Source organism: Piliocolobus tephrosceles, chromosome 17 (assembly GCF_002776525.5).
Source record: "Piliocolobus tephrosceles isolate RC106 chromosome 17, ASM277652v3, whole genome shotgun sequence".
In the NCBI taxonomy this organism is placed as follows: domain Eukaryota; kingdom Metazoa; phylum Chordata; class Mammalia; order Primates; family Cercopithecidae; genus Piliocolobus; species Piliocolobus tephrosceles.
In genome coordinates, this window is record NC_045450.1 from 32,391,344 (window position 1) to 32,403,459 (window position 12,116).

The 12,116-nt window shown below is 36.7% G+C and overlaps 1 protein-coding gene across 1 annotated transcript in view; it reads left to right on the forward strand.

Annotated features, from left to right (window-relative positions):
* PHKB (phosphorylase kinase regulatory subunit beta) overlaps positions 1–12,116 on the forward strand; it is a 218,480-nt gene that overhangs the window by 135,696 nt on the left and 70,668 nt on the right. Inside the window, exon 14 of the mRNA XM_031934443.1 lies at positions 7,663–7,757. Coding sequence (XP_031790303.1) covers positions 7,663–7,757 — 95 coding nt within the window. The remainder of the gene's footprint in view (positions 1–7,662; positions 7,758–12,116) is intronic.

Genomic DNA, 12,116 nt, shown 5'->3' on the forward strand with positions numbered 1-12,116 from the left:
AGCTGAGAATCAGCTAGGCTTTAAAGTACATAATTTTACCCTATAAATATCTGCTGAGCCTATTTTAGTATGTCCTATGTAATTTTTGTGTCATGATAAAAAATATTTGCTCTGTTAAATTTTCTTTAAATTATTGTTTCATTAAAGAAACAGATTTTTCTTAATATTTTCTTTTTATGCTGGACAATTTTTGCTTGAGGTAAGCCCAGGGTATATTTTATAAACGTTCTGTGAAAAAAAAATTAATTAACTTAATTTCTATTTTCTAAGGATTTAAAGACAGATATCTCTATTTTATAGAAATTCTTGATTATCTTGGAGGTGTGGTGCTATATTGTAAATGTAGAAAGCCATTGATCTCTTACCCTCGCTCTTTTATTTTCATTTTGAATATTCTGTAGTTTGTTGGATATAAGTTCTTTCAGGATTGTCACTCTTCACCAGAAAACCAGTTTCATTGAATTGGAACAATAAAGACCTCTATTTTTGCCTCCTGAATAATAAAAATCAATGCAGTGGGGAAAAAATATGCCCATAAACTTGACCTTTTAATGGTATTTGTCACTTTTATACCATTATGGAAATTAAAGTAATGATTACGGCAATTAGCGTTTCTGTATTTGCTAACCCACTAATTTATTATTCTGCTTAGTAAGTGTATTGAGTGCCTACTAGGTGCTGGCGGCTGTGCTAGGTACTGGGCGTCATGTATAAGAAGCATACAGTCTATGAGGTTATAGATGAGCACGTGGTGTAAGTGGGAACATCAGTCTAGGTATAGAAGTGTGGCACAAAGAGAGAAATATGAAGGAAATGCAAAGAAATAAGCTTTCGAAAGACTTGGTTAACCATTTGATTCTTACCACTTTTAATAGATTAGCATTTATGCTTTACAATGATATAAGGTTTCTTAATTTATCTGTCACTATTTATAAATAACAAAATACTGTAATAAAGATAGAATTTAATTTCTATAGCATGACAGTGAAAACTTGTTGGTTTTAGAAATTTTTTTACATCTCGGTGATCATATAATTGAGATAGGGAAATAATTTACTGCTTATTTAGAATATCAGTGTGTTAATCAACCCTGTATCATGAGCTAAACTGAAATTAATACATTAAAATTATATGTCAATATCTGCTTCTTTTATTGATTTGGTTTAAATTTTTAAAAAGTATATTTTTTTTCAGAGAGAAAGGAGAACATTGGTATTATGCAACCTGATTTAGATAGGAAAAATGTAACATGTCTAAATAGTTTTTTTTATTTCATCCTCCTTCTGGTATTATTTTCACCTATGTAGTGTAGAATGTCAGTGTTCTTAAAGGGCAGGATTACTATGTGATTAAGAGCCCAGACTCTGGAAGCCAACTGACTGTGTCTCAGCTTTGCTGTATACCAACCACAAGAAAGTTGCCTAAACACTCAGATGCCTCTGGTTCATCATCTGTAAAGTGATAAGGTTGTTGTGAGAATTAATGAATGAATATATGTGAAATACTTAAAACAATGCCTGGAGCTTAATAACTGTGTAGGTATTGCTGCTGCTGCAGAGGCCGAGGTGGCTCTGGCAGGCTCTGCTGCTGCTCTTCCTCCTTCTTCTTGTTATTGTACTATTAATACTACTTTAATTATTATTGAAAAGATCTTCCAAGAGTCACTAAAATCCTTTGGTGATTTTGTCTCAAATAACAATGCAGATGTGCCTGGAAGGTACCCCAGGATAGAAATCTAATGTAGAAATATTCCTAAACCTGCAAAGAAATTTATAACCATTGATTCCCTGCTCTGTCATATTCACTACCTAAAAGCAATATATAAAAAGCTATGGAAAATGAACTGTTATCTTTTTAGTAAATATTATACACAGGTACATTTATACAAAACTCAGCATAGTATTGTTTTTAAGTGATCAGCATAGAGCCAAAGATCAAGAATGAAATAAGCATCTTTTATAGCTTACATGCAGTAAAAATGAAGAAGTGTGCCGACTCACTTTAGAAGTTGGATTTTTTTGTTTGTTTTTTATCAATTAATTTGCACATGTGTGAGCATTACTAAGATAACTTTATAGATGCAGACTTGCTGGGTTGGAAAATATGTTCACTGTAAATTTGTGTAGATAACTGACAACTTGCACTCCAAGGAGATTTTGCAGAATTGCATTTCAGGGGCTTTTCCTACCACCACCACCTCTCCCCCGCATATACTCTTCTAGGCCCATGGAGAAATCCTGCTGTAGTGAGTGAGTCTCTGGTGCTGATGGGTATGCTTCAAGTGTGTTACAACAGAAGACAGCAGAGAACCACAGACTTAGTGCCTTCCTCCCCACTGCCTTTCATTCTAAATTTCTGTCCATGTTATATCCTTGGATTTTATCAAAAGTTGCCATAAGAAACTACCATGTTAAAAGGGCTTCCATTTTTACAGTGCAACAGCAATTGAGGATGTTGCCTTCATGTTGGTCAGTGCCCCATACAAAAAAAAAAAAAATGCCCCTTCTCAGAAATCTGTTTTAGAATTTTGTATCAGGAAACACTGCTTCTTAACAAACTGATTTCCTTCCTTTATTTTTCTGATTTTTCTGAAAGAAATCTAACTGACTTCTTTCCTATTATTTTTAAAATAGCTTCATTGAGATATGATTTACATACCATATATTTTACTTATTTAAAGTTTACAATTCAGTGATTTTTGATATGTTTATAGAGTTGTGCAATCATCACTGCAATCAGTTTTACAATGTTTTCATCATCTCCCTGCCAAAAAACCTCATGCCTAGTAGCAGTCACTCCTCATTTCCCTCTCATCACTTTACCCTTTCACCTAGCACTAGGCAATGGCTAGCCTACTCTCTAATTCTATAGATTTGCCTATTTGGGACATTTCATTTAACTCGAAACTGATAATGTGGACTTTTGTGTCTGGCTTCTTTCACTTAACATAATATTTTCAAGGTTTATCCATGTTGTAGCATGTTTCAGCGATTCATTCTTTTTATGGTGGAACAATATTCCATTGTATGTATACATTACATTTTATTTACCTATATCATCAGCAAATGAACATTTGGGTTGTTTTCACTTCTTAGCTATTATGAATAATGCTGCTATAGACTTTATATAAAATTATTGTTTGACATATTTTTCATTTCTCTTCGGTGTATACCTAGGCATGTAATTGCTGGGTCTATGCTAACTCTTTCATTTAACATTTTGAGCAACTTACAGACTGTTTTCCAAAGCTGCTGTATCATTTTGCTTTCCCATCAACACTATGTGAGGGTTTCTATTTCTCTACATCTTTGCCAACACTTGTTCTTACCTATTTTCCTTTTTCAATTGTAGCCTTCCTAATAGATATAAAGTGATACCTCATTGTGGTTTTGGTTAGCATTTCCCAAATGACTAATGTTGAGCATTTTTTCATGTGCTTATTGGTAATTTGTGTATCTCCTTTGGAGAAATGCCTATGGAGACACTGCGGCTATTTTTTAATTGGGTTTTTTTTATTTTTATTATTGTGTTGTTATGAGTGTTTTGCATCTTCTAGGTTTAAATCCCTTAGAAGATACCTGATTTGTGAATATTTTCTCACCATTCTTTGGGCTGTTATTTCACTTTCTTGATGGATCTTTTGTGGCACATAAAAGTTACAATTTTGATGAACTCCAATTTATCTCTTCTTTTGTCACTTTTGTTATGATGTCATAGTTTTGTCTAAATCAGTCACAAAGACTTACTCCTTAATTTCTTCTAACAGTTTTATTGTTTTAACTCTTACATTTAACTCTTGGATCTATTTTGAGTTGATATTTATATATGGTGTGAGGAAAAGGTCCAGCTTCATTCTTTTGCATTTGAATATCCAATTGTCTCTGCACTATTTGTCAATAAAAAAAACTTTTTTTGGCTGGGCATAGTGACTTACACATGTAATCCCAACCCTTTGGAAGGCTGAGGCTTGAGGCCAAGAGTTTAAGACCAGCCTGGCCAACATGGCAAAACCCTGTCTCTACAAAAAACACAAAATTAGCCAGGCATGGTGGTAAATGCCTTGTAATCCCTGCGACTCAGGAGACTGAGGCACCAGAAGAACCTGGGAGGCAAAAGTTGGAGTAAGTTGAGATTGTGCCACTGCACTCCACCTGGATAACAGAGCAAGACTCTGTCTCAAAACAAAACAAAGAAAAATCCTTTCTCTCCCTACTGAATTGTTTTGACACCCTTGTCAAAAATCAGTTGACTATATATGCAAGGGTTTATTTTTGGACTCTGTATTCTATTTCTGTGTCTGTTCTTATGCTAATACCACACTATTAATTACCATAGCTTTTTTCCTTTCCAATCTGATACTTTTTATTACTTTTTCTTTCCCAATTTCCCTGGCTGGAACCTCCAGTTCAATGTTGAATAGAAGTGGTGGTGAGAGTGAACATCCTTGTCTTATTCCTGAACTTTGGGGGAAAAGCGTTTAGTCTTTTACCATTGAGTGTGATATTAGCTGTAGCTTTTTCATAGATGCCCTTTATTTGGTTGAATACATTTTCTTCTGTTCCTACTTTGTTGAATGTTTTTATTCAAGGATGTTGAATTTTGTCAAATGCATTTTCTCAGTCTGTGGAAGTGATCATATAGTGTTTTCTTCTTTATTTTGTTGATAGGGTCTGTTAATAATTGACTTTGTGATGTTAAGCCATCCTTGCATTTGTGGGATAGATTCTACTTGGTTATGATGTGTCATCCCTTCTTTATGTTATTGGATTTGGTTTGCTAGTATTTTGCTGAGGATTTTTGTGTCTGTATAACAGATTTTGCTTTGTAATTTTCTTGTGATACTTTGATTTTGGTATTAGAATAATATTGACCTCTTAGAATGAGTTGGGAGGTGTTCCCTCTTTTTTGGGAGGGGGAGCACAGTTTGTGAAAGGTTGGTTTTAATTTTTCTTTAACTGCTTGGTAGAATGCACCAGTGATGCCATCTAGTCTTGAGCTGTGTGTGTGTGTGTGTGTGTGAAGTTTCAATCACTTTACGTACTTTTTACAAATCTGTTTAGATTTTCTATTCCTTCTTGAGTCAGTGCTGGTAGTTTGTGTCTTTCTGGGAATAATTCATCCATTTCATCTAGTTATCTAATTTGATGGCATATATTTGTTGATATTATTCTCTTATAATCCTTTAGTTCTGTAGTAATGTTTCTTTCTTGCATTCTTTTTCCTTTTTTTTTTTTTTTTAATTATACTTTAAGTTCTAGGGTACATGTGCACAATGTGCAGGTTTGTTACATATATACACCTGTGCCATGTTGGTGTGCTGCACCCATTAACTCATCATTTACATCAGGTATAACTCCCAATGCCATCCCTCCCCCACCCCCTCCCCATAATAGGACCCCGTGTGTGATGCTCCCCTTTCTGTGTCCAAGTGATCTCATTGTTCAGTTCCCACCTATGAGTGAGAACATGTGGTATTTGGTTTTCTGTTCTTGTGATAGTTTGCTGAGAATGATGGTTTCCAGCTGCATCCATGTCCCTACAAAGGACACAAACTCATCCTTTTTTTATGGCTGCATAGTATTCCATGGTGTATATGTGCCACATTTTCTTAATCCAGTCTGTCACTGATGGACATTTGGGTTGATTCCAAGTCTTTGCTATTGTGAATAGTGCCGCAATAAACATATGTGTGCATGTATCTTTATAGCAGCATGACCTATAATCCTTTGGGTATATCCCCAGTAATGGGATGGCTGGGTCAAATGGTATTTCTAGTTCTAGATCCTTGAGGAATCGCCACACTGTTTTCCACAATGGTTGAACTAGTTTACAGTCCCACCAACGGTGTAAAGTATTCCTATTTCTCCACATCCTCTCCAGCACCTGTTGTTTCCTGATTTTTTAAAGATTGCCATTCTAACTGGTGTGAGATGGTATCTCATTGTGGTTTTGATTTGCATTTCTCTGATGGCCAGTGATGATGAGCATTTTCTCATGTGTCTGTTGGCTGTATGAATGTCTTCTTTTGAGAAGTGTCTATTCATATCCTTTGCCCACTTTTTGATGGGTTGTTTTTTTCTTGTAAATTTGATTGAGTTCTTTATAGGTTCTGGATATTAGCCCTTTGTCAGATGAGTAGATTGCAAAAATTTTCTGCCATTCTATAGGTTGCCTGTTCACTCTGATGGTAGTTTCTTTTGCTGCGCAGAAGCTCTTTAGTTTAATTAGATCCCATTTGTCAATTTTGACTTTTGTTGCCGTTGCTTTTGGTGTTTTAGACGTGAAGTCCTTGCCCATGCCTATGTCCTGAATGGTATTCCCTAGGTTTTCTTCTAGGGTTTTTATGGTTTTAGGTGTAACATTTAAGTCTCTAATCCATCTTGAATTAATTTTTGTATAAGGAGTAAGGAAAGGATCCAGTTTCAGCTTTCTATTTATGGCTAGCCAATTTTCCTAGCACCATTTATTAAATAGGGAATCCTTTCCCCATTTCTTGTTTTTGTCAGGTTTATCAAAGATCAGATGGCTGTAGATGTGTGGTATTATTTCTGAGGGCTCTGTTCTGTTCCATTGGTCTATATCTCTGTTCTTTCTTGCATTCTTGATTTAGTAATTTGAGTCTTCTCTCTTCTTGGTCAATCTAGCTAAAGGTTTGCAAGTTTTATTGAGCTTTTGAGCTTTTTAAGAAACTACTTTTGATTTCCTTGATTCTGTATTGTTTTTCTATACTTTGTTTCATTAATTTCCACTCTAATCTTTATTATTTCCTTCCTTCTGTTGCTTTTGATTTACTTTGGTCTTTTTCATCCACTGTCTTTTTTTTTTTTTTTTTCTTTTTTTTTGAGACAGAATCTCTCTCTATCACCCAAGCTGTAGTACAGTGACACAATCCCAGCTCATTGCAACTTCCACGTCCTGGGTTCAAGTGATTCTCCTGCCTCAGCTCTCGAGTAGCTGGGATTACAGGTGCACACCACCACGCCCAGCTAGTTGTTTTTTTTTTTTTTTTTTTTTTTTTGTATTTTTAGTAGAGATGGGGTTTCACCATGTTGGCCAGGCTGGTCTCGAACTCCTGACCTTGTGATCTGCCTGCCTCGGCCTCCCAAAGTGCTGGAATTACAGGCATGAGCCACTGCGCCCAGCCGTCTTATCCACTGTCTTAAGATGGAAAAATAGGTTATTTATTTGAGATTTTCCTTCTGTTTAATATAGGACTTTATAGCTATAATTTTTTCTCTGAGCATTGTTTTACCCACATCCCATTGATTTTGGTGTTTGTCTTTATTTTCATTAATCTCCTCAGAAAGTATATTAGAATATATTTTCTCATTTCCCTTTTGATTTATTATTTGACCCATTAGTTATTTAGTAGTATGTTTTCATTTCCACGTATGTGTGAATTTATAAGATTTCTTTCTGTTATTGATTCTTAATTTCATTTCCTTGTGGTCAGACAATATACTTTTTATGATTTCAGTCCTTTTCTATATATTGAGGTTTATTTTATGGCCTAGTATGTGGTATATCCTAGCGGAGGATGTTTCATGTACACTGAGAAAAATGTATATTCTGCTCTTGTTGGAGTATTTTCTAAAAGTCTAGTTGGTTTATAGTGTTATGCAAATGCATTTTTGGTAATGTCATTCCCCTTCTTTTTTTCAGCTGATGAACTAATCAGTCCTAAAGACATTGATCCTGTGCAGCGCTATGTCCCACTAAAAGATCAGCGTAACGTGAGCATGAGGTTTTCCAATCAGGTAAAGAGATATTGTATTTCTTAATTTAGACTCGCCCAGAGACATTTAAGCTTAATTGAAGAGTGTATTTTTGTTCTGAATAGGTTTTTGTTGTTCCTTCTGAAGGAAAGGTTTCTCCCTCTTCTGGTTAGTTAAGATTTTCTTGTGGTAAAGGGCTATTTGTTAATGAGGAAGTGGGTTTCAGATGGGTCCAACAAAGTGCCTTCCAGGTAAACATTTCCATCTTCGGAATGTTGAGTTTAAGGTGTCAAGTGTCTTTGAGAAGAAGCAGTGCATCTGGGTGGCAGGAGGACCAGTGATCGAAGGGAGTGGGATCCCCCGAAAGTCCTGTGCTTGATGTCTCCCCTGCACTGTGGCTCCATGACAAGGCTGAGTGACTGACAGAGTTGTTACAGCAACAGCGACTTGGTGATGTGTTGGGGAAGGAATACTTTTACAATTTTTACATTTAGTAGCTATGGATTCAGACTGTGTTGTGTCAACAAAATAATGTTTGTAGGATCAGCAAGTTTGATATTGACTTGAGCAAACCCTCAAGTATTAAATGATACCAGTAATAAGGACTGTTAAAATGAGAATGTTGTGGATTGCGGAAACTGCCTGAGGAGAAAGGGAATGAACCTGCATGTGTGCCTTGGATTCTAAGCAGTGAACATACATTTAATAAGATTGGTATCAACAGTTACAGAAGATAATCTTACAAATGGAAATGTTCCTTATATTAAAAAAATTACATATTTTACATACACACACACACACACACACACACACACAGAGCAATAAGTGCTTGTTTTAATAAGAGAAAGTGAGAGCCAACGGCCCCATTAGATTGTATTGCACTGTTTCTCTGACTCTTTTGCTGGTCTTCAACAAAACATGTAATGACTCTGAGTTATTTATGGATGAGAAGCTATTTGAGAGACTTGTAAATAAATGCTATGGTTTTCTCAAGAACATAAAATTCCTGTGTTAATATGTGATGGAAATTTCCCACTGGCCTGCTAACTCCTTATGTAAGAGGGGATTTGGCCTTTATCTTAGTTACCGCTCATGTTGGTACAATTGGCAGAGTTGTTCTCAGCACTTGGTGACGTGTTGGGGAAGGAATCGTTTTTAAATTTTTGCATTTAGTAGCTATGGATTCAGACTGTGTCATGTCAACAAAACAAGTGTTTGTAGGTGCAGTGCAAGTGTACAGTCTGTACCGATTTGAAATACACCATTTTACTTGAAGACATGGCAAAATAGGGAATTCATTTAACTTCATATTGCCAGTGCTGGGACTGAGCCATTTTAAGACTAATATGTATCACTTAAATAGTATTTCACATGTGTGACCCACTTCTCTAGAATGACAAAACCTCAAAGCCTTTTCTTAGAAAATAAATTAATAGGTCACAGATTTGAGGTGTGCGGACAGGAGCCAGAGAACATCAAAGCATTTCATAGGCATATGGCTAACAAAATCATCAATTTAAACAGTTTCATGCTTGACACATATAATGATGGCTGTGGGTTATGTGTAAATTTTGGTGTACAATATACTGCTTGCAACTCTTTCTCTCCTGCTCAAGAAAGCTTCTCAGGATATGAGTGACTGAGAGTGAATTTTAAAGAGAATTCACTCTGCAGGTAGGTTTTATGTCAAAATTACTTTGTACTGCTGCTACTGAATTATCTGTATCATGCCTCCCAAGTGGAGCCACATCCTAGTTAAGAGAAATGCTCTTCTCCTGTAGCCACATGGCAGAATACCTCTGTGCAGTGTTGTATACAGTTTCTGAGAGGGAGGTGATGGGGATATTTGCAGCAGAAAACTACTGGGAGTGGATATGTCGCCACATGGTTGTGGTGATATATAAAATATTGAAGCTGCCTTGCCACTTTCTCAGCCATTTTAAGCGGTAGGCAAGACCTGGCATGCCCATGTCTATTCCCGGGGCTGGGTGAAGTGGACTGATGAAACAGAGGGGTCAGACATATCTCCAGATATGCAGCCCTCTGTTTGAAATGTTGGTGTCAATAGCCACTTAGTCATGATTGAACAGGTGAGATTTTGTAACTAACTGATCTGTGGGAATTCACTAGGTGCTTTAAACCCTGCCACAAGTTAGGAAAGTAAATAGGAAGTAGTAAAGTCCAAGCAGTTTCTGAAAATGGTAGAAGTGCTTACCCTCGAAAGAAGGTATGTCAGGGATCCCATGACTACCCTCAGCCACTGTAATTCACTAGAGGACTCACAGAACTTAGAAGCTGTTACACTTACACTTAGGGGTGATTACTGTGAAAGGATACAGAATAAAATCAGCAAAGGGAAAAGGCACATGGGACAAGTCCTGAGGAACCTCGGCACAGGCTTCCAAGTGTCTTCTTCCAGTGGAGTCAAGTGAGATACACTTAATTACCCTAGCGAGGATGTGTCAACACATGCATAGTGTTACCAATCAGGGAAGCTTGCTCAAGCTTTGTTTTGTATGGTTTTTACTAAAGGTCAGTTATGTAGGCATGCAGCATCTCAATTGTTTAAGCACCAGCCCCACAGGGAAAACCCAGATGTTCACTGTAAATCACATTGTTAGTGTAAACTCTCTGGACAAACTGGTACACCGTGGCCCAAGGCCTCAGGCATGCAAAACACTCTTATCATCTTGTGAGTCTCTTAGTTTTTCTCAAATGTTTTCTGTTTCTTTATTTTTGACTATATTTTACATTAATTGCATTTTGTTAAAATTTTGTGTAACCACCGTCACGGTCAAGATACTTAATTGTACCATCCCATATCACCATAAGGCTTCCTTGTGTTACTCCTTTATAATCATACCCACTTCCTTCACCCCAGTTCTTAACCCCTTGCAAGTACTAATATGTTCTTTATTTTATAAATTTGTCATTTTAGGAGTGTTATAAAAATTGAACTGTACCTAACCTTTTGGGATTGGCTTTTTTCACTCAACATAATTTCCATGAGATTCCTCCAAGTTGTTGCATGTATCAACAGTGTATTAGTCCATTCTCAACTGCTATAAACAAATACCTGAGACTGGGTGATTTATAAAGAAAAGAAGTTTAATTGGCTCATGGTTCTGCAGGCTGTACAGGAAGCATAGCAACTTCCATGTTTCCAGGCTTTTGGGGAGGCCTCAGGGAGGTTTTACTCATGGAGGAAGGCAAAGCAGGAATAGGCGTCTTATATGGCAGGAGCAGGAGAGTGAGGGGGAGAGCCTACACACTTTTAAACAACCAGATCTTGTGAGAACTCACTATGCAGTACCAAGGGGGAATGGTGCTACCATTCTTGAGAACTCCACCTCCATGATCCAACCACATCCCACCAGTCCCTACCTTCAACACTGGAGATTACAGCTAGACATGAAATTTGGGTGGGAACATAGATCCAAACCATATCACATAGTTTGTTTCTTTTTATTGCTGAGTTGTAGGCCATGGTATGGTGGTACCTTAGTTTGTTTAACCATTCACACATTGAAGAAAATCCTGCAGGTTATTTGAACATTTTTTAGAATTCCACTTTAATTTATTCATAATGTTCATTTATTATGTTTTTTCATATATCACTTTTTAAGTTTTCGTTAGTTGGTTGCTCTAGGAATTACTATATACATTCATAAGTTATCAAAAGTGTAGTGGTATCATTTTGCCACTTTAAGTGAATTATAGAAACCTTACTTCTTCCATTAGTTTCCCTTACCTTTTTCATTTCTTAAACATAATTTTTAAAAATATTTCCTCTGTCTTCATTGAGCAGCACATCAAGTTTTGTGAAAAATTTTGCTTCAGCCATAAACTTTGATTCAAGAAGTTCATGGGATGAAGGATAGTCTATTGTGCTGACCTCAGTTTTTACCATTTCATGTTCTTTCCTATCTGAATGTCCCAGCCTTCTTCTGTTATTTTCTTTCTGTTTGGAGACCTTCCTTTAGACATTATTTATGGGTAGGTCTGCTAGCAACAAATTTCTTAGTTTTTCTTTGTCTGAGAATATCTTTATTTCACTTTCATTCCTGAAGGGTAGTTACGTTGGATATAGGATTGCTAGTTAACAATTGTTTTATTTCAGCAGTAAGAAATATTGTGCCACTTCCTCTGGCTTCCGTAGTTTCAAATGAGAAATTCCCTGTCAGTTCAAATTTGTGTTCCTCTACAGGTAATGCCCCATTTCTTCTTGTCCTAAGTCTCCTTATGCCACTGGGTGGAGGGCCAGAAGCTACCAGGCTCAGCTGACATGGGAGGATCAGCCTAATTGCTGTTGCCCCTGGTGTGGAGCAGGGGTTGAGTAGGACTGTCATTGCTTTGAAACCTCTGCAGGTGAATTGGACTGCCCAAGGGTACCTGAATAGT